The 23,597-nt window shown below is 39.0% G+C and overlaps 1 protein-coding gene across 1 annotated transcript; it reads left to right on the top strand.

Moving 5' to 3' along the window:
- The first annotated feature begins 297 nt into the window (after window positions 1-297).
- LOC113137552 (poly(A) polymerase type 3-like) lies at window positions 298-7,157 on the top strand. Its single transcript, XM_026319282.1, has 18 exons — window positions 298-305; window positions 563-727; window positions 1,114-1,180; window positions 1,304-1,385; window positions 1,600-1,709; window positions 1,796-1,849; window positions 1,967-2,078; window positions 2,241-2,330; window positions 2,882-3,020; window positions 3,316-3,388; window positions 3,477-3,597; window positions 3,880-3,964; window positions 5,176-5,229; window positions 5,361-5,480; window positions 5,643-5,749; window positions 5,832-6,070; window positions 6,606-6,908; window positions 7,047-7,157. Exons 1-18 carry the CDS (start codon window positions 298-300, stop codon window positions 7,155-7,157), a joined length of 2,040 nt encoding a protein of 679 aa, XP_026175067.1.
- The last annotated feature ends 16,440 nt before the right edge of the window (window positions 7,158-23,597 follow it).

Below are 23,597 nucleotides of genomic sequence, written 5' to 3'. Positions count from 1 at the left end.
GGCTACAAAAATATAAATTAAATACAAGAGAAATACAGACTTACTAATTGACTACAACACTGACACGCATGGCTACAGACGTAAAAAGAAAAGGACAAGAGATGGTACGTTTAAACAAAAACACGTCATTTCTTCCTGCTGTTCTAACTTCGGTAGAGAACTAACGTCACTGAGGGCGCTCATTCCAAAGTGAAAACTCTACTCAGTGTTTGACCCAGTGACATTATATTGACATTATATTTCTGACTCGATATAAGCAACAAAAAAAAAAAACAGCCTAACTGAACTGTCGCAACAATGTCTAGGTAAGATCGCGTGTCTTGTAATTGGAAAGATTTAGCTGAGGTAAAACAGATAAATCAGAATTACAGTGCATTTTCTACTTGACAGTTGTGGTTGCTTGTGATTTTGTAAGTGTTTTGGACTTGTACTGACAAGTAGCATGTGATTGAAGTAATGTACTACCTGGTCTTCTGTGAAGCATTTACATAACACAACATACACAGCACATAACACCTGTGTTGCATGGATAGTGCACGAATATGCAAATGTTCCTTTTCAGGCCAGTGAAGAGCAGTGCTTCATCAGACATACCTGCATGGTATGGGATCACTGGTCCTATCAGTGAAGACTTCCCTGAGGAGCCTGAGTTGGTCCACACCAGAAAAATGATTGAAAGTCTGAAAACATACAGTGTATTTGAGGACGACTTAGAGCTGCTGCACAGGCACAGAACATCTTTTTATTTAACATCTTATCAAGTATTTTTCATGCATTGTTTTTTTAAATGCACTTTATTTTACACTGGTTCTCTGATGATGGTTTCTGTTCTTTCTTGTATTATGTAAAGCATTTTGACTTGACTTTATGTACAAAATTCACTCTACAAATGTTCTCCAATTGCCTTGTCTTAATTACCACACTTGGAGGGCCAGAACTAAAAAAAAAAACCCATAGATTTTTGGTGTGTTTACCAGTGACTTTTGATTCCCTTACCTGGCTTATTTTTACTCTAAAATTTGTATTTTGTTCAAGAATGACATCCCCAGTGAATAGAGCTAATACTAACGCAAGTGGCTAAATTTGAAAATGCTCTTCATATTTTACTTGCAGAGAGAAGGTTTTGAAAAGACTGGAGTTACTCTATAAGGAGTGGCTTCAAGAAATATGTGAGGAAATGGTAAGAAATTAAGAAATACATTTTTAATCCATACAATAGTTTAAAAAATATATTGAAATATGATCCTAGAAACATGCTTTTGCATAGATAATACATTATCTTTGTCATGCTTAATAATTTTAGAACCTACCTGAACTGCTAACCAAAAAGGTTGGAGGCAAGATTCTTCCATTTGGCTCCTATCATCTGGGAGCTAACTCAAAAGGTAATTAAGGGATGTTTTCCCCAACTATATGAGCATGTCCTAGCTTTAATTTGTAATGCTGTGTGATTTATTAGCCACTGGTTTCTAAAGTGAGACTTTTTATTCATGGGACATGCAGGAGAGATTGGTTCAGTGGATGAAGATCTAGGGCCTAGAGCATACAGTAGTGACACATTCAAATATATACTGTGCTGAATCCATGCTGATTTGACAGGTGCTGATATTGATGCCCTCTGTATTGGACCTGGATTTCTTCAGAGGGAAGACTTCTTCACCTCCTTCTATGAGAAGCTGAAAGCCCAAGAGGCAGTCCACAACATACTGGTTAGTCATATAAGTGATACACTCCATGCAGGTGAAAAGATACTTTTTCCCCTAATACAAGTGACTGAAAATATTTTTGTCCTTAGGCCATTGAAGAGACATACGTCCCTGTCATCAAACTGTCCCTTGATGGAATTAAGGTAACTTGTCAAGAGAAATGAATACACACTGTGCTGTCTGCAGCATCCTCAATTAAAGCTCTCTTTGCATGTGTCTTTATTTATTTATTTATTTTTTGTGGTTCTGCTATTTTCTAGATTGACCTCATCTTTGCCCTGGTGGCACAGAAATGTATTCCAGAAAATCTGGACCTTCTTGATGACAAGATGCTGAAGTACATAAATCAACGTTGCGCCAGGAGCCTTAATGGTATGAATTGTGTTTAAGTGCCCAACTGCTTAGAAATTCTGCAGCATTACCCGACTGTAGCTGTAAATATTTTTATTGAAGAGTAACAGGGTGTGTGTGTAAATTTATGGATGTGTGATTTTCCCTTTCTTTACACTGACTGTTTTCCATCTGTTTGTGTAGGCTACAGAGTTGCAGAAGAGACCCTCAAGCTGGTGCCTAATGTTTATAATTTCAGACTCACTTTGAGAGTCATTAAACTGTGGGCCAAACGTGAGTTGAACACAGAACTAGTTAAACCTGTTAGTCACTAAGATGACTGAATGCTAGGCTTCTTTCCTTACAAAATAATGACACATTTACATAAGCAACACCTGACTGATGTATTAAATTACCGTTATATGTGTGTCCATGGTGCAAAATGATAACTTGACTCTCAATCTATTTTCACTATGAGGTTAAGAATTAAATGTTGCCATAGATATCATATTCGATTTGTGTAGGTTTGCTACCAGGCAACTGTAGCTCAGTCTCTATTTTGCAGGAATGAACTATGTAACAATACTTAACTATATAGTTAGTGCTTGTTTCACAGTATTCTATTCATTTCATCCAATTTTACATAGTTTTGAGCATAATTGAAATTTTCATAATAGCTGATGATTGTATCCATCATGGTAATGTGAAATGAAACAAAGGTAACAACACATACTTACTCATACATACATACTAATTTATACTTTGAAAAGACTGTTGGCAAAGTAGGGAAGATTATGTACACAAGTGGTCTTAATCTTTTTTCTCACCTGCTTTTTCCTGCTCAGGACGTAATATTTACTCAAACATGCTGGGCTTCTTAGGTGGTATATCATGGGCCATACTGGTTGCCAGAATTTGTCAGTTGTACCCAAATGCTACAGCATCCACCCTGGTCATGAAATTCTTCAAAGTCTACTCCATGTGGTGAGTTTTCATGGCATTTCTGGTGTCCTTATTAAAAAAATATATAGCTTGGGTTCTAAAGAGACAATTCATTGTTGGGCTTTTTAAATTGTGACTGTGTCTTCTTGGAGATTTATGCTAACCACTGGAACAAAAAATAAATAAATAAAATAACTGAGGCAACACTGCAACATGCAGGTGTTGGTGTTAGATTGCATTTCGGGGCAAAGTTTCTACAGTTTCAAACTGTATGTGCATGTAAATGCCTTCCTGAACGTTCTAGCTGATGATGAATTGATCTTGTGTTTTATGTCAGGGTGTGGCCAATCCCAGTTCGTTTGAGGATTGTAAATGACTGCTACTTCAACCTTCCTTTCTGGGATCCCAGCGTAAGGCCTCAGTAGGATTTCTATTAGGATTTTAGACTACATATATCATGTCAGTTAATTATCAATCTCTGTTCTTCTGGATTTTCAGGTTAATCCAAGTGACCGCTCGCACATAATGCCCATCATTACCCCAGCATACCCACAGCAGAACACCTCATTCAACGTGTCTCCCTCCACCTTAGCCATTATGACTGAGGAAATCAAACGGGGTATGAAGTGACTTGGCTTGACAACCATCAAATATTCACAGTTGACTACCTGAGCTGTGAGCCAGATAACCATTACTGTAACAAAATTGGTTTAACACAGTCTCTGAACTGTTAAATTAGTTGGTATGGCAGGTGTAGGCATTTGATCTTCAATTACTGTGTGGTAATCCAAGCTGTGTTAAACTCATAACTTCAAGGATTATTCAAGTATTTTAATGTGTACAAGGTAATGAGATTTTGTTTTACTTAGACTTTAACAGCCTTTCTCTTCCTCATTAATAGGTCATGCCATCACTCAGGAAATACAGCAGAAAAACGCAGCTTGGTCCAAGCTATTTGAAACACCAAACTTTTTTGAAAAGTATCAGTATGTATTAAGAAACATAAAGGCAAAAATAAGCATAGTGTTGTAACAACCACTGTATAAGTCTTTTCTGTTTAACAATGATTTAAAAGAAGACAGTGTTATTTTCCTATTGAACAAATGTAGGTACATGATTGTAAAAAACATATCCTATATGGCCTACTCGATGTCAAAATGAATTGCTTTTTACACATTGTGCTTTAGAGTGTGTGAATTTGCATGTTCGTGATTTTTTTCATACCAGTAAGCTACTTAAGGCAGACTCATTGTGTGCTGCATAATGGGCTTTCTAAGGACTTTTTGTTGTAAATTGGCTGTGTTTTGCATCCAAGATGAATTCTTGAATGGCAGGTGTGTTCAGAACAGTTTTTGCTAATATTAATTGTAAAGGTAGATGGAAGCTTGTTAGGTTATTTAAGAAGTGGATATTCTTATGCTGTGTTTGCTACTGCGACAGACTTAAATTTCTTCCTGTTTTCGCTGTTTGGTATTATTAATTAAAAATGTTGACTGAAGTCTGGTCAAGTAATTTTAGAGGAGGTGAATAATGTGGATTTATGGCACGTTGAAATGTGATTTTTAAGCTCTTAATGTGCTGTTCTAGACTTAAATATGGGCTTAACTTTAATCGTTGAATACTGATTGTTCTAATGGACCCGCTGAACTGGTTTCGCTGGTTTCTGTTAGTAATTCAAAATATGGACTGGAGCCTGAAGAATCTGGAAAACTGGATAATTTCTCTGTTGCTATGTGGACTGTTGATATTTTTTAAATCAGTGTTTTAACTTGGAATATGCACTTCCTACTCTTTTTACTGGGTTTGTCTTTTCTAATGTATTTACTGCAGTGTGCTGATTGAATAAATCTGTTGCATGTTCTGAGCCCTCATTTTTATTTTGAGAAATTTCGACTGAAAACTCTTAATTACCTTTTTTTTGGATTACACAATTGGCTTGATATGGATAATAATAATGATTACATTTTAAAACAATAAAGTCGGCTGTTGTTGATTTAAAATAGGTTATAATGGACATAGTACCAGTATCCATCTTTGTGTAATGATATTACATGATGTGTTGCTTCAAATACTGATATTACAGCTATGAATTCACAACTATCTTTGTTGATAAGTAATTAGAATTAATGTATTAGGATCCTAGACTGTGTACCAATGCACATTGATGTGATGTCTGTTGCCATTGTTCTATATCAAGGCATTATGTTGTGCTGCAAGCAACTTCAGCTACAGAGGAGCAGCATCTTCAATGGTGAGTACACAGAACAAAGTAAACGAGAAGCCAAGTTTAAGTAAAACTGGAACGAGTAAAAAATGAACATTTTATTTCCAGCTACTGTAGTATTCTTACTTTCTGAAATCCTCTTTTCTTCACTCTGTCAGGGTTAGCCTGGTGGAGTCAAAAATACGTTCCCTGGTGGGAATTCTGGAGAGAAATGTGCACATTTCCTTGGCACATGTTAATCTTGAGTCCTTCCCTGGACCAAGCAAGGCCAATAACAAGTATGAACATGACTTTACAGTTATATTTGACCTCACTCCTTTTTTGTTCTTATGCTATATATTTAGACTTGGGTTGCACTAATATTTACAAAAGCTTTAAAACTTATTTCTTACTTTTGTAGTTACTTGTGTAAATCACTGGCCTGCACTTCTCTGTTTCAGAAAAGTCAAGAGCACAAAGTGGCTGATTGGACTTCTCTTTAATATGAAGGAGTGGGAAAAAAAGAAAACAGACCTGACCTCTGACCTCCATTCCTTCACTGATAGTAGTAGGTATTTTTTAAAATACACCATAAATTAAGTGAGGGTGTGTAAAATTATATAATTATATATTATTTTGTGCTGTTGCAGTCATCTGTCTGGCAGAAAACTGTAAGATATATGAAGAGGGAATGACCATATCAGCCACATATGTGAGGAGGGAAAATCTCAGCTGGAAATTCCATAATGGTGAATGCAAAAGTGTATTCAGTCCAGAACTGAAGCCCACAGTGAGACACCAAAGCTGTGCCACAGTGCCACCTAGTCACACTGTACCTGTCAGCCCTGGCCAATCAGGCCAGCCCCGATCTGAGACACCAGCTGACAAGGTTTGTCAAAATATTGCTGATAACAATATATAAAATATTTACTATTTTATGATTTAAAAAAAGCTTAAATGTTAGCACTGTAATTGTAAAGGAAATTATGAGAAATAGGCTTATTTGAGTATTTTTGGAGTAGAGAAGACTGATACCACTTACCTCATCTAGAGGTGCAGTCAGTTTATTTTATTATATCCTGCTTTCTAATCTGCACAATGAAAGCACACAATCTGTTGGATAGAAAAAGTCCATTTGCAAAACTCAAAAGTTGTACACTTTTTGTACACTTTTCAAACATTTCTGACAGAGCCAGACCAGCCGTTTCCTTCTGTTTCCAGTATTTATGCTGAGATGTAGCTTGATTTAAAATTTTCAGATGAGATTGATATGAATCTTTTTGTCAAAATTTTAGGAAGAAGCAAATAAGTATCTATAAAGAAATAACCTGGCAGACTACTACCTGTGTTAAGACACTAGTCAAAACTATTTGCAGTGACGAAACTCCTGATGAGAAGAAAAACATGTGTCCTGTTCTTCACAGAAATCAGTGCCTGTGACAAATGGCTCCTCCGCCCAAGCATTCATGTCTAGGAAATCCAGTGCACCATCCACAATGCCATGGTTCACAAAGAGAACTCGTTCTTCCTGTTCAAAAACTTCACGTAAGAAATTCAAAGCTGATGATTATGAACCAACTCCAGACACACAAGGAACCAGCTCTGAAGAGTCCTCTACAGGTGTCTCACTCAGTAAGAACCCATCTCCCAGTGTGAGCCTGCCAAGAACCAAGAGGCCTGGCACTCCTGTGCTTGAGACGCCAGCCAAGAAATTCAAATATGGCCCGGTATGACACACTGCTCTCCAAGGTGTTATGTTAACTTGACATACATTATTAACCCCTTCCCTCTTGCTTAAAAACCTGGCACTAGTGAAGATATACGTATATTGTGACTTATCGCAGCATCTGTTCCTTCCCTCTCAGAATCTGCCCACAGTCGAGCTGCCTGACACGACTCATGGCCTCACCAAGCCTGCTACTTTCATGAGGCGTGCCATTAAACTTCAGCTTATCAGGTACAGCACAGAATTCTGACCAAAAACCTCTTTGTAGTTCCCTCTATCTGGCACCTACTTCAACTATTGCCTTGTCATGCCCACAGCACACATGTTGAGATCCATACAGGGCCTGTTGCAAGTTAGACTGTTAGAGCTGGATGAATTTCAGGTCTTTTCACCACAAGAGGGCAACGAAGCCTTTCTGCTGGCCTCTTCCTCAGTCATAGCAAATTAATGGGTACACACAACTGACAAACTGTTCAAAGACTAGTCGCTTGGTGCAGATTAGAGTTAAGGGAGTATCTTTACCCTCAGTAATCTCTTTACAAATGGCTGGGTCTTTAAGGAAAGAAAATAATGATTTTGTATGCTTGCAATTTTCATCCTAATGTGTTGCTTTGAAGACCAGATTATAGTAGTGAGGTACTGATTAATAAATTTGTGATGTATTTGCGAGGATGATCTGGTATGTTGCACTTTAAAAAAAACACATATATAGTTTTAAAAAAATGTTTATACCCAGAAGATGATATTTGATCAATTGACCTCTGTGAGCTCTTTGCAGACTGATGCTTTTAAGTCGTCTGCTGTCTTTGATTAACTGTAATTAATGAGAGGGAGAAACGAACATCACTCATTATTGGACGGTAATTGTTTTTCTGGATGAAAAGGATAATAGTGAGTATGCTTAAGATCTGAGTGCCACAAAAATCACACTCAATCTAGATGGACCTCAAGCATTAAAGTGCTTGCATCCTACATCCTCACCCCCATAACAGTTTAGATAACATCCTCAGAGGAAACATTTGCATTTCCTTATAAGATATTATAAGGAAATTCTTTTTAAATATACTTACAACCTCATCTTTGGGTGTGGGATTTTTTTTTCTTCTCTAAACATTTCTAACATTCAGTAATCTCACAACGAGCCATCATGAACAGGACTTTCCGATTTATAACATTAAATGGGGATAAGGCTTCTTTAATGCACCTAAGCTATCAGAGTTCCCTTATCAGCTGATAATGTGAAATGGTTTCTGAGTGCAGAAGGGAGAACAGGAATTAGATAGTAGGGTTGACCAATTTTTGACCTTTGAAGAGTACAAAGTATTCACTCTACAGTAACTTGTCATTTTTTTAAGGGCTTTTTTGTGTGAAAAATGAAACTTGATCTTTAGCCTTGATGGATTTTGGAACATTAATTATATGACTTGTAATTCATGCAACATTTTGAACTGAACAGAAAAGGGTTGGGATTTGGTTCAGCATACTACAAGCTTGCTTCTGTCCTATTTATTGTGTTTTGTTGATATGCAATATGTATCATTAGTTGGAGGGATTTGTGCCAGACGAGACACCCAGATGCTCAGCCATAGGGAGCAGACTCATAACGTGGCCTAGTTAAAGGTTTTCTGTTGTTTGCATCCCAATCCGGTCAAAATTTCCCAAGATGTAGCTTGTAAGAGCTTGTATGTTGTTGCTAAGGAACAGTTTTTCCTGTGCCCCAGTAGGTAGTCTCTTTATGAATATTATTACATATCCCCATTCAGGGGAGGTAAGACATCTGTATCCCTTGCAGACCATGTTTATCGCTATTTTCACTCCTAAATTTTGGAGGGATGTTTATGCTCACTGTAGTTTTAGACTTCTATATATTTACTGATGCAGTTGTGATGCTGTAGTAATTGCTGACATAAAGGGAAGGCTGTATAGGGAGACAGTCTATAATTTCAAACTTTAAAAATATAGTTATTCAACAGGCTAAAATCAAAACCATTATTTTCATACACAGCAGTAATAGCATACTTACAGTACATTTGTTTTTAATTAATCATGGACAACATTAGGACTTCATCCAAAGGTGTATCCACAGGAGGTCTGGTCTAGGGTATGGTGCTTCCCCATGGTTGTGGCCCTTCTTACTCCTGCTGCATGCGCTCTGTGTGGGGCAGGGGCTCAGGGCATGGCCCCCTGTCTTCCTGCTGGGTCTCCATCTGCTGTGGATGTGGTTAGGTCTCAGGATTGATGGCAAGACAATGAGTTTATGACATGTGTCGCCATGAGTGACAGAGGGTCTCGCCCCAACTAGGCCTCCTGACGACCACAGATCTCGCATTTTGGAGTCGGCACTATGCCAAGGCTAATGGGAAGAATGATCCTCCTGCTGTGAAATGGGAATTGTAGTTTTCAGCCGGATGGTAATTCAGGACAAGTGCAAATCTCTCTGGCTTCTTTCTTAAGACTCATGGAGGATTGACACCAGTGCACGTTAGCATGTCTTGTAGCATAATTGACAGTGAAAGCATGTGCAGGCATCTGTAGAAACTAACCCTCAATGCTAACTTGTGATTTGTACATGAGTGTTGATAGTTGCTCTGCTGCCTGCAAACCTATTACTTCTTCCTTTCTGAGAGACTTTTAAACTGGTCTCTGAAGTTCCCAGTTGACCCAGCAGTGCTCCTTTCACACACTTGTCAACATGCTGTTTCTTTCCACTTTGGTGGGTCCAAGTTAAAAAGAAATCTCTTCCTTCATCTCCCACTCCTCTCCTCCTTGCCCAAAACAGAATGATAAAAGCTAGAGTTTCACATCTGAGCAACTGCAACAATGCTACAGTATCTTCAAAGGGGAAGATGCCACATTGTGAGATGACAGGGTATTGATATGAAAGTGTTGTCTCCTTCCCGGATGAGATCAGAGGAGGCCCGGTAGATGTGTACTGTTATGTTTCTCTGAGTGATCTGACCAGCGTGGTTGAGGAGAACTGTTCTGGTGGACAGACTAACTGGAAGGGGTGTGGTTTTTCTTCTGGGTGGATTTGGTCTAATCCATTTGAAAAAGTTTTTTTTTTTTTTTTGACATGCTACAAGTTGCTTCTAATTCCTGCTATCATTTTAGAAGAAATTAACATAATTGATACTAACAATAACATCTGGAATGAAAACCTGACATCTGGTACATACATGTTGGTTCATATTTATATGTACAACAACCCTGAAAATGCTAAAAGTATTAAATAGTTGATCCTTTCTGTTGTGTAAACAATGCAGATCGCTTTTTACATAGCTTTTTTTAAAACCAGTGAATGTTATTAAAAGAGGTGTTCCAGACTGTACCATGAGCTCGTAGACTGTACAAACCTTCTCTCCCTTTTTCTCTCATAGGAGGCAGAACTGATTGACTCCATCCTCCATTCCCAGTCATTTTGTTCATTTTTCTTTTCTTGTTGCTTCCATATTCTGTGTTTATTTTGCATTGTGCTGAAACAAAATTAAAAAAAAAAAGCAAATGTAATTACAATCTTTATTGTACTTTGTGGCTGATCCACTATTCTGTTACAATATTTGAGCTGGTCAGGTATTGATCTGAGTGACTGCAGGGGATATCATCGCATCTGATGGTTGACAAAATGGATGCCCATTTTTAAATAAAGCTTCAAAGCTTACAGGCTTTGAATAAGAATTGCCAGATTTAGATGTTGGTAAACCCTGACATGCATTTATTTTGGTGTTATTCAACCAAACAATACATTTGATGCCACTACAATATTGCACGTGATAACAATTTAATAACCTCAGGAGACTTTATGACAACAAAGCAACAAAACAGCTCTATTTATGGAATCCAGCAAAGCATCCTACTGTAAATCAGCAAAAAACTACAAAGCTTGAAGTCGACTGGAATGCAGGTGTGGTCTGCAACAAAGCCCCATTCAGAGATGTTTTATTATAAATTATTAATTCATTTGTGTGGCAAACACCTTTCATATTTCCCTTGTAACGTAACAGCTTAACACAATTTAACAGTGTAACATAATAGATATGCAGATGTGCAATGAATTCCAAAGTACCTGATCAGACCTTTATTTGAGTTACATTATTGGTTAAACAGGTGACATAGTATTGAGTGACAAATGAATCATTGTCAGTCATTGCAACAATTACTTCTGGAGAAATGTCCTGTCACTGTAAATATACAGTAGCTAGTGAGGTCCAGCAAAGTGGAGAGAAATCCTCACATAAACACATACAGCGACTTTTGCTTTAACTTCAACACCATCACCGAAGCCTTAACAACCTACTTAAAATTCTGTGCTATACTCTTTCACAGCTCGCACAGTAAAACACCACCAGCATGAGGTGATGTTGACACCTGTTACTGTTTCAGGTTACCATTTTTAACCACATGCCCAACAAAATAATTGCACCTTGTGAAAGCAACAAATACCTATGAAGTCTTCAATTGAAGTTCAAACCTATATGACATGTCCGTTGATTGGAGAGGTTACTGCTAGCAGGTAAATCTAGCCTCTTTCTTTGCTTGCTCACTGCTGTTGTAACCAACTAACTTTACCACCATGTTAAAAACAAGTCTAATCGAGGTAGCAGCAGCGGCAGCAGCCACAAATGACTTAGTATCTGAAGTTGAAGTCAGGTGTGTAAGTGGAAAAAGTTAAGCCCATGGCAAAACACTGAACCCACTGAAACGCTCCCAATTTAAGAGCAACCTAAAGGATGTAATTGAGGCCTACGGACACCATAAGCACAACATGGAAGAGCACCTGTTCGTGGATGGCACCCTGCCACTGCTCTATGTCTGCCTGCTGTGGAGGCTAGCTACCCACTGATGAGGAATTAGAAAGTCATTAAGGAACACAAATAGCAGGATGGCACAGTCGCAACCAACTCCAGACTAAATTTGTGTCTTAATTTACAGACTGTTGGGGAAAAACTTTTTTTTTTGCTTGTTATTGATTATATTTATATTTATAATTTATATTTCTCATTTAGGTTTGTTTTACCCTTTCATCAAACCTTCTTTCAAATGCAAATAATTATATAAAAAGTGAAATTAAATTTAGTGGTTATTTTGTTTGTCAGCTTCAGTTCCGTCGTTTACAACGGATTACACCCCACTACGTCCCTACAGGTGGGACAAAGGCAGGACAAGGTAGAAACAACATAGGGACAAGTAAATCGCAGCAAAATTCACATACAGGCTGAGGAAGAAAGCAGTGAATGGTGCAGACTGCATTCAAATAATGTGTGAGAGAAGAACTAGAGTAAGAATCTGCAGGCATGCTAGTGGCTCTGTGAGGCTGTCACCACAGTGCTTGTCTCAGTGCCAACATGCTTACAGTGACAATGCTAACATGCTGTTGATTAGCAAGTGTATTCCGCACCTTGTTAGTTTAGTGTGTTAGGCATGCTAACTTTGCTAATTAACACTAAACATGAAGTACCTTACAGCTGAGACTCATCGTACTGCCATTTCTTTTCAGTCAGAAAGTACAGACAGGGACTGACATTTTCTACTGGTGATGGTGCTAGATAAAAAAGTCTGGGGAAAGCCAAAGTGACTGCTGGTTATTTATTCACTTCTGCTGCTGCTGAACATGCTGGGTTAGTTAGTAGATGAGCTAAATCAGTGCGCTGAACTAAGGTTTGTGATTGGTTATTGTTTTCAGGATATTGGCATGCACGTCTCTTCCACCTGATACAGTGTCTTTGCCTTATGGTTCTTACTGAGCTCCCACCTTTTACTCTCCTATGCCCCCAAACACACTTTGGTCTAAACCAACGCAATGGACCACGCAGACAGACAATGGACAGACCATTCCTAGAGTCATAGTCTGTCTAAATAATAATCCTTTCATTTCTTTAATATGAACTATTTGAGACAGATACTGATATGACATGCCTCGCTTGGGTCATATGGAGAATACATTACTGTTTCCCTGCTGCCATCTGTCTGGTGTTCACTGGTCACACTCCCCCTGTAGTGCTTGTGGTACCTAATTAAAGGCTTCAAATGAAGTTGCAAATGAAGTTTTTCAGTTGTCTCCACAGCTGGCAAGGCTGGCAGCACTGACTCCAGAGGTTCAACAGAAGGACGAGGCCTGGGATTTCTGGTGACAGGTTTGGAACTAGAGACTCTGTCTCTAGACTCAAAAGTTTTGCCTGGAGATTAAGGGGGGGCTGTCTGTGGTGGATGGGCCAAGTAGCTATAGATTGTTACTGAGAACTGAGGAAAAAGAGGAAAAGGGGCAAAAACTGCTCAAAATCTCATCATCAAATCTTCAATTCATAATTGTATTCACTTTTCTGAATTGGTATGCTGACACTGTATGTAGGGTTTGACTCCATGGACATAAAATGTTTGACATTTCACATATTTATTTGCCTTATATGTGTGAATTATAAAAGGTCTACATATCCCCAGTGAAATCATCATGTGGGCTGTCATGGTGACCCTTCAGTTGTTCAATTATTCACTGTCTCTAGAGCAGCTCCATGACTAGTCTCAGTTTGACATAATCACTGGATCTTAAAGAAAGCCTTAATATCACAAATGAAAAATTTTCATATATACAAACTAAAACAGAGCTTACAATTTTCAGCTCAGTCAGATCCAATGTATGCAGCCTGATCAGTACCCAGTAGGCTGACAAAGCCAGTAACCAGCTCGTGTGCTGCATGTGGAAATGGGTAACCAGGTTTGCTTCAGACATATCAGTTTATTAAGGTGGATATGTCGTTATATGTTGAGTTTACATCTTGTTTCCCTCCCTGGAAGTAGCCAAAAAGAAAATCAATTACTTCAGCTTTAAATGAACAAGTGAAAAGGTTTTAGATATTGAGAATTTCCTCCACTAGCCAAGCTGGACCCCACTGTTTGGATATAACAATAGATCAGTGAGTGTGTCTGTGATTCATATGGACCACATATCCAGTAACTCCAGCAGACTGTGTCTGATCACTGTGTGATGAATGTCTGTTTCACCGAGGCCCTACAATATGTCAAGTGCATTAAAGCACAATGCAGGCTGCACTGCTTGAGAGGTCAAGGCATATAGGAATCTGACAGATATCATGAACATGGCCATAACTCCTATCTTTTACACTCAAATTCTGAAGCCATAATGCATTGTACTTTGAGAGTTACCCCAAGGCTCACTAGCTGTGTGAGTCATTGACACTCCACTGACTCCGACTACACAGTCAATTACCCATCTACCTTTCATGGGCAGGAGTAGAAGACAGCGAATGAGTTCATCCATGCATTCAACCTACGGCAGCCATGCTTCCACCAGAGGTGAAACCCATATGCAGATGGGAGAGACAAGTGGATATTGGGTTAGTTTTTTTCTATGTGGAGAATAAAGGTTAATAACAGTCCTTTCCTGTGTCATATTTGACATGACCAGTCATCGCAGTAATTACAATCATTACACTCCAAAGGATGTCTAGTTATCCCTCTTAAACACAGGCCGCACAAAAGAAATCAATTATTCAATCAGAGCTCTCCCATTCATCCCTGCCTGAGTTCACTTAATTTTGGGCCTGGGTGAATCTGCCGCAAATAAACCCCACGACCGGAGAAGAAAAGACGAACAGGCCCCTAATTTGTACCCTTTCAGGCGGTCAATCACTTTTCAAAGGAATGCAAGCTTATTCTGACAATCAGGCCGACGTGAATGGGAATGGGTTTCATCTGCTACTTTACATAAGTTATCTTGTGATAAAGAGGGCAGAAGAAGAGAGGGAGTGGAGCTTTCTGTGCAGCCTGTGGCCCCCTCCACTGTTGCTTTCAGCCCCCTCTCTCCTTTCTCTCATCCCCTTTTCACCTCATCTCTCACCCATCCTCCGCTCCTCATCTTGCCCGTGCCCACTAGGATTGGCAGCATGTAATTTAAGAGCATGGGCACAAAGACCAAATGCCAAGCCCATAATGGAAGCTGGATGTGTTCTGATTTTAATGGGCTTCTCTGCTCAGGGCCCAGGGCCTGTAATTAAGATCACTGGGACAAAGGAGAGGAGACAGTCTCACAATACAGTTGGGACCTGGTTGAAGAAGAGGGAGCAAAAATATTAGCTTCTTGCATCCAAAAATGGAAAGAAGTTTTAAATTTATTTATTTATTTTCAAACGGACACCTGAATAGTTAGCAAAGAAGAAAGTTAAAGCTACAAATGTATGGCTACAAACACTGTCAATCTGTTGTTTCTTCCCTGTGATAATCTGATGGATATGCTTGTGTTACTGATGTCCATTCATTAAAAAGATAACTTGGACATGTATTTCAAATCAGTCTCAGCTAACTTTCAAGGACTAACTATAGAACATGCATCTCTTTGATTGCTTATGGAGTGTGGCACGTTGCAAAGAGCAGCTTAACTTCAGAGAGAATTACTATTACCAAGCACTGACTCCATCAGCATTCCTGTAGGGGTATTTGATCAATCTGAATGATGAAAAGACTACGAGAGGCCTTCATATCCGGATGGAGGGCTGGGAGTCTCGTCCTCCATATCCATACTCCCTCCATCATTCTCTGCCGAGCGTTTTTGGTTCCCGAGGACACACTCTAGCTCCTAGTGCTCTGGGTGGTTGTGTGTTCAGACCTTTTTCCGTTTAATTAGATTTGTTAAAACAATTTTTGGAGTGCTTTATTCGGTAAAAGCTCTCAGGGGTTAATATCCGCAGAACACTTCTGTTCAGCTTCTTTTCACCAATGGAGCATAAATTATTTAAATTATTCAGAATTGTGCGACCTTTTATCTCACCCCCTTTGAAGGCAGCAAATTAAAAATGCAAATGGGCTAACTAATTAATATGCAAATGCATTCATTCCCAGTTAACAATTAGCAATTAAACCTGCAGTGTCTAGAAAGAGCACTGACAAAATTAGCAACTTATTTTTTCATTTGAAAAATAGTCAGTCCGAAAAAAATTGATTGACGAAATGACTTTTACTGACAACCACCTGCCTGGATATAAACAAAATTAATAGGATGTCATGTAGGAGACACAGAAATCTGAGTAGAGTCATGTCACAAACAACAAAAATGTATGTCATTTTGTCATGGTTTACTTCCAAGACGTGTATATTTCATAACTCTATCAAACCTTAATTGAAACATGAGTGTCTGCAAGGGATTATCTATGTGTGTGAGGGATTTCTTTAAAAGTAGGCAAGACACACAGCCACATAACAAGTACAGCACACAGAGATGCAGAGGAGAACTGCTTTAACGCATTGCATAACACAAATTAAAAGCAGATCTTTGTTTTTTTTATAGTTATGGTCAGATATCCAGAGCAGAAAAAGACCAGCAGGAAATCATAAAACACCAAGAGCTGTCAAACAGTTTCCTATTTCCTTCAACACACCCAAATGCAATCTTACACTTCATGCTATCTCTTATATTGCACCTTATGATACCTAATGTTACAAACTCGACATCAATCATGCATGTCAAGCCCTGACTGCCTCTCCAGTGTCTGAATATAACCACATCCCGATCCTTTGATGTGATAGCAGGAAGGTGCAGGGGCCGGGAGGCGTGAACTACACCTCCTTGTAAAGGTTATCTGTGATACACAGACCCGAGGGCACCTGCCTCATGCAGAGTTCACGCACGTCGCCGCTATTCAGCCGAGAACATACAAAGTGATGTATGTGTGGAGATCACTGTCAGCTGTGCAGCTATGACAATAGAGGTCAGTCAGTCAGTCAGTCAGTCAGGGAAACAGTAAGCGAGGGAGAACGAGAACGAGAAGGATTTGTCTTTTTTTTATTAACATCCCAAACTCATATACTAATAATCACTGTCAGTGTTCAATGTGATCTCTTGTCAGGATGCTCCTTCTGCCAGAGGGCTCAGCAACACGCTCATCACCTTTCAACACATACTCAGTGATTGCTGTGCCTTTAAACATGATTCTTGTGTTTCATTAACTTGCATTAAGTGCCCATGTCCCCTGATGCTTGAATGCTATATTGCCAGAGAAGGTTCATATTTTATTTATCGCAGTTTAATATTGTTTTTGAATATTTGTGGTGCCTTTAGGCCTGGCTTCCAGTCATGTTATGCTCTTTAATTTCTCTTCGGGATTGATTTTCTATTGCTGGAAGTGACGTTTGATTAAAAAAAATTTGCTTTCATAAAAATGTAAACGAACATTAAGTTATTCTCCATACTGAAAGTGTTTGGTACAGCGTCTTTAGATTAGGCTCACATTTTTATTTAATGCACTCTCTAATTGAATTGTTTCTTGTTCGTGTTTGTGTTAGACTGCCTGTGTTGTTTAATAGCTTCTCACCTTACTGACCATTTATGGTGATGACACCCTGCAGCTCTAATTCCTTTGCTGGTTTTTATATACATACTGGTAATATACTAGCAACTGCATAATTACTGCACTCGACACAAGACACTCCACATGCATCTCTTTATCCGCTCACTCATGAAATAAATAGAACTAAAACACAAGAAATGCAGCAAAGAGCCTCTTTCAAGCAAATAGGCTGGGGGTGGGGTGGATAATTAATTCTGAGATTAATGTACTGTAGCAGTGGTGTGTTATTAAAACGCTATTTTTAAATTACAGCTCAGAAAGCGCCCCCTTGGGATTAAGAGTGTTAGCCACTGATCTCTGCTTAAGTTATGGATAGAAAGGGAGGGGGGTCTATTTTACATGCCCAAGGTCCCATCTTATGGCTCATGCTGTGGGCTGACACCAAGAATCTTTGTAGTGTTTGCTCGCCTAAATGACTCGCAGCAAAAGCCTTTAGTCCCTTTATCAATGAATTTAGAACTTGTGCTTTTCAATAAGCAGAGTGTTTGATAGGTGAGGGTGACTGCTGGTTTACAAACGGCATTTCATTAATGGATCTTGCTGTGTCTATTGTAAAACACTTGTTTGCAGAGCAAGGGAATGTTGGTAGGCTGCTGTGCGATAGATGACAGATTTGGTTGTAATATGCCAGTTAAAAGGTACACAGCTCAGAGCAGGACCTGTACAGCTTAAAGGGCGATGCTAGTTTATCACAACTTGGGTTTATTTTTGCAGTTTCGGATATAGTTTTTTGATATGACTGCACATGCCAGCGTAATTGCTGAGATCACATTATATGACAACATCACCATGAAGACGGGGTGAATAACTCAAGCAATCAAACAGACTGCAATGTTTCAGTGCATGGGTGTGGAACAAAAAGAGCAAACAAAAGGAGTTAGCTGACAGACCAGTCGAAGTGAAAACTCCCCAGGAGAATCTCGCAGGTGTGATTTCTGGATTTCTCTCTAGTACACTGCTTTTCTAATATAAACTGAGTTGTACTGCACCTTTAACACAGTCTCAGCTCCACCCTTTGACCTCTTAGGAAAAAAAACAGATGGACAGAAGGACAGAGAAGACATAAAACCAGTTCAGTGTTTGTACAGTTTGTCCAAAGTAGTAGTAGCTGATGTTTTTCTTTTCGTTGCCTGGGGTAACACTGAATAAGCTGACACACTGACATCACATTATAGATGTTATGTTGAGCATATTAGCAAACAATTGCCTCATCTAGCAGGCATAAAGCCACATTAGCATTCATTAGGAGTCATGTTTCTGGCCACCCTACTAAAATAAGTCACGTTTTCAGGATCCCTGCAGCTCTGTTTTGGTTTTTACCAACTCATGGAATAAATATCTGGCATTTCACATGGTTCACTAACCAGTGGTTATCTTTGCCTGCTACAGCTGAAAACCTGGTCGATGGCTGTGGCTCATAAAATCAGATGCAAAAAAAAACAAAACAAAAAAACAGGGGAACTGCACACTTAATGATAAAACTCTGTGGGTTTGTGATTAGAAGGGACACATTTCACAAAACACAGTAATGTAATCAGTCGATAAAATGAAAAATGTGATTAATGTATCCTTTAAGAACAGTCCAGTGTAAACCTACCTGATCGCCTCCAACAGACAGAAAAGTGTTTGATTCCAGTGTGAAACGTGTTTTTTAATCAACATGTTTTTTAATTCTGTGCTTTAGTGCCAAAACCTAATTAAGTCATTATTGTGTGTAAAGCCAACCGGTTTACTGATGCTTTGTCAAGTACCTTTGGCATCTTATAGATACCCTTCAGCATCCATATGAGATGCTAAATGCTCAGCAAAGCACTAGTATTTGACACTGTGGGATGTGAAAGGGCTGGAGTTTTGTCTTCCTTGCTTCTTTTAACTTCATTTGAGTGGTGTTTCTGTGATTCCAGATCCCAGCAATTACCTTGGTGAATAAAAATGTTAATGTTACGACTGCTGAAATTGCTTTTCAGGTAGAGGTACAGGTACAGGTGAAAGCAGTAATCAAGTGTTTGCATCATACCGCTCTCGGTCACCTACCAATTGTTGATAAAGGGCTAACAGCACTTTAATTTCTAACAAATATGTAAAAAAGGCTGTGTTGTGGGGCCATCTGCATAAGATGACCACAACATGACAGACAGTATTGGTTTCTGCCTGTGTGTGTGTGTAGCGGGCCCCACGTTTGTGTGTGTGTGTGTACATGTGTTATGTTCTGTTTTTAACATTGGCAGTGAGTGCTTTGCACCTGTGGCTGCTGGCAGACCATCCGGTGTGTTGCAGCTCCAGAGGGACCTTGAAGCCCGTCGCAGTGGGAGAGAGGAGTCTGTCCTGCTAACCGTAATTAGCACAGGCCTGTTGATTCACTGATAATGAGAGGGAGTTCATTAGCGCCACGCTAATTGCTGCCTACTTCACCACCACCACCACCATGCCAGCCCCCAAAACCCCCTGTACTCCAAAAAAGTTTTCCCGTCTATCACATTAGAGATGAAAAAAAAAAAAAAACACAAATATCTGTAACTTTTCAGGAAATTGGAGTGGAAGCAGATGGAAGATTGTGTTTGGATTAGTACTGACTAATTTTAGTGTGTGTGACTAAGATGAGGAGAGAAACAGAGGAAAGTGAGAGAACTCTTTTGGTTGTGAAATTTCACAGAGGAGCTGGGCAGACACCAGCAGATGCGTGTAAGTAGGACAGTTATGTCCAAGGACATGACAGAGGTTCAAAAGCTAATTGCACAAACCAGCAAACAAGAAAAAACAGTGTACTTGCTGATTCAGCTCAAAGACAACTTCACCTGCACCTGTCTCTTACTCACAGCCTTCAACTACTAGTATCATATATTTTCTATGAATTATGTGTAAGAAAAAAGTCAGCGTGCAAAGAAAAAAAAAATGAATGAGTGTTACAACCAACATAAAATAACCAAAATTTTAATTACCTAAATTTAACACTTTGCTATTTTTCAAATTAAATTGCATATGTTAAAGTCTTATCAAAGAACTTTTGTTTGAAGTGCAAACCTGGAAATTGACATTTAAACTGGAATTGCTGTGGCTCTGACACATTCAAATGACAAACCATAATGTACATATACATAAACACACACTCAGCCCTCACCTCCTAAGGCCATTGTTCTCCTGCCTGTGTTTGCAGAGCCATGCTAATTACTCCTCAGAACTGAATGGCGTGGCTTTAATTTATGTTGGTCCACATGAGCGTTGCCTGTGTAAAATGTACATCAATGAAGACGGATGACTCCCTGTGTCTGTACATGAACGTTTATATGCAGATGTCATGCCCAGTTTTCTGTGTGGAAGCCGACATAACAAAAGTGTTCCTTTAAATATGCCTTTTGAATCTATATGTAACATTTTTTAATCAGCACATTGTCAAACTTTAAAATTATTCATGTCAAAACACTAGGTTGTGGCAGTTTCGTTTTTGTCATTTTTATTACCTCTACATTTGCATCTGATATTGCCAGAAGCTCTATATGCATAAACCCAGCTGAGCTGATAAACATCTGCTCTGTGCCATAAATCAATCACATTTTGTACATTAAAATAATCAAACAGCTTTTTTGCATAAGCCTTTGGTACACAGTGTTAAACATAGTCTTCATTAAGGGTAATAGGGTTTTCCAGTCTTCTTGTTAATGGTGCTTGTTATAATGCTAATTTGTCTAAAACAGTTCAAATTTGTACATTAGATCAAAAGCCTATGTGCTCAGTAATATGGGTCACACTGACAAACCCATAAAAAAATCTCATCCACCCTCTGCTTTTCCCATTTTAGCATCTTTGGACTCATTGTTTTTGTTTTTACAGTCCATAACTTTACTGTTTTGGTTCAATTTTATAATTTCCAGCAATAGCAGTTGTTATTAATATCCACCAATTACATATACCTGTTTATACGTTAGAGGAATAGAGCTGGGGTTCCAGACAACCATTCCTCCATTCATATTCAACTGGCAATTTAGACCCACCTATTAAACTAAACTGTGGTTTTTGAGTACCCAGAGGAAACCCTGCGCTGGGAAAACAGGCAATCTCACACATTTTTCTCTGAATTTTCTGTAGACCAACACTGAAGTGAAAGCATAGTGCATATTTAAAAAAAAAAAACTTTATTTATTCAGGGTAGTATCACTGAGAATAACCTGCCTTTTACAGTGGGCTTGCATTCAAACATTTACACCTGCAGGATGCCCAGTACAAACAGCCTGGCCTTCTGAGCAGCTCCACTAGAGCACTGGATTTACAGGCCTTGGTCAAGGGCACCACAGTGAGGTTGACAAGGGAGGGGCAAATGAAGTTTTTTTCACTTTGTCCCACCCAGATTTAATCCTGTCTGTTTGGGTAATGAATCATAACCTTCCAATAATTTGCTTACTTTTCTGTTTTTTTCTGAGCGTGTACAGAAACACAACTTAGGCTTCTTATTAGTGTTGCTCTGTGTGTGCTTGGTGTAGAAAAAGCTCCTGCTTGTTAACACCTTTACCTGCTATAAGTGATAAATACAGTATGTGAATGCATTGTTCATAGTGTCTGTGTTTTCATATACAATTAATTTTCACAGATCTCTCGTCATTTTAAGATATCCCCACTTAGATGCTCTGTAAAAAAGAAAACTGGATGAATTTCTCTGTAATCTTGTCTCCTAATTGTTGTGAAGCCTTAATGACTGATGCAGCTTATGGTCCCCAGAGAGCACTTCATATTCAACCTGAGGAAATGGCAGAATGGAGGGATGGGATGGAGGGATGACTAACTGGTCTGAAAGTGCCACAGTAATATCCATCAGTGTTGTGTATTTCTACATAACAAGTGTCCATCCACGAGGCTATCTCACCTCAGGAGAGTGATCTGTCTGTCCTTTCCCCTCGCTAAGAGGCTGAGGCTTTATCAGCGAGGCCATGATGAATTCTCAGCAGACACCCACTCTGTATGGGCCCAGAGTGAGCTTGCATTTAAATGAACCCTCTCTTCCTTTGCCTCGCACTACACGAGGATTTCTAAACTCTCTTGCTTGTCAAGCACCACATCAAACACAATAACAACAGCCGTCTTATCCCTCCTTCATCCCCTCCCTCCGCTTTTCTACCTCCTTCTTTAAGTCATTTTCTTCTCTGACATTTTTTCTTGGTCCACATCACCAAAGACTCCTTTCATCTGATTTTTATGATGGACTCATCTACATTTTTTAACACACTTTACGTATCTGAGTTTGTTGCAGCGCTCAATCAAACCACAAAGAATTGAAATCCATAATTCTTAACTACCTTGTCTCTTGGCTTTTTTTCTACTCTACTGATTTTGCAGAAGGTGAGACGCAGCATCCTGGTTATCAGAGCATCAAAGCGCTAGTCAGCCCCCAGGCTGGTTCATCATTCTCATCATTCATCACTTTAAGACCCCCGTCCTTCATGTCCAACGCTGTTTGTGCTGTACAGCATGTCAGGCAGTGGTATAATTACCATGAAAATACCTTATATCTTTAAAATACTCAGATTAAAATGGGCGTAGCTTATGGTTCTCAAGGCCTGACCTTGACTGAGGAGTTAGTATAGTTGTGTTTCACTTTGTTTGCAGTGTTCAGAAAGTTACTTGAAATATTGAATCAATAAGTGATTACATGTGACTTAATATAAAGCTAATTACACGACTTTGCTAATTACACATATTCAGCATTAATCAAACAAAACATACTTAGCATTTAGCAAGTGTAGAAGCAGGAAATGAGAAATGATGGTTGAAGAAGCTGAATCTAGTGGTAGTTTGTGCATTAAGAGATTTCTGGAGTTACTTGGAAGTGCATTTTTTTATACAGGGAACACATTTGTCAACTTTTGCTAGAGGCGCACCACTCTCGCCACTGAACACAGAAAACCTGAATAAGACATTGATCATGATGACATCTAATTTGTAGAAGTTAGAGAGGGTTACTGGGATTAGTAACTGGATTTTAATCCATTGTGCTACTTGTATGCTGAATGCTACTCACCAGGCTTTTCTTTACAGCTGGCAGGAACTTTAAATAGATGATAGATCATATGTGAAGTTTGAATAAGACTAAGGGAGCGTCTTCAACTTCTTCAACGTCCACTCTTTGAGCATTAGAAAACAGGTTTTGGTAGCTCTACCTCCAACCACCGGAAAACAATAACTTCACTTCACTTTTGGATTTTCTTTAATTAAAACACTAAAGTCATTGTTTCCGAGGAAATTGAGGAAAGTTCCAGAAAAACGTGCAGTAATTATTCATAATCCCAACAATTTGAATGCAACTACCTCATTTGGCTCAGTAATTTCGGCTTTTCTGAAATTTTTGT

The sequence above is a fragment of the Mastacembelus armatus genome, chromosome 24 (assembly GCF_900324485.2).
Source record: "Mastacembelus armatus chromosome 24, fMasArm1.2, whole genome shotgun sequence".
Lineage (NCBI taxonomy): Eukaryota > Metazoa > Chordata > Actinopteri > Synbranchiformes > Mastacembelidae > Mastacembelus > Mastacembelus armatus.
Note: the sequence above shows the minus strand (reverse complement) of the source record. Positions and strands in the feature narration are given on the sequence as shown.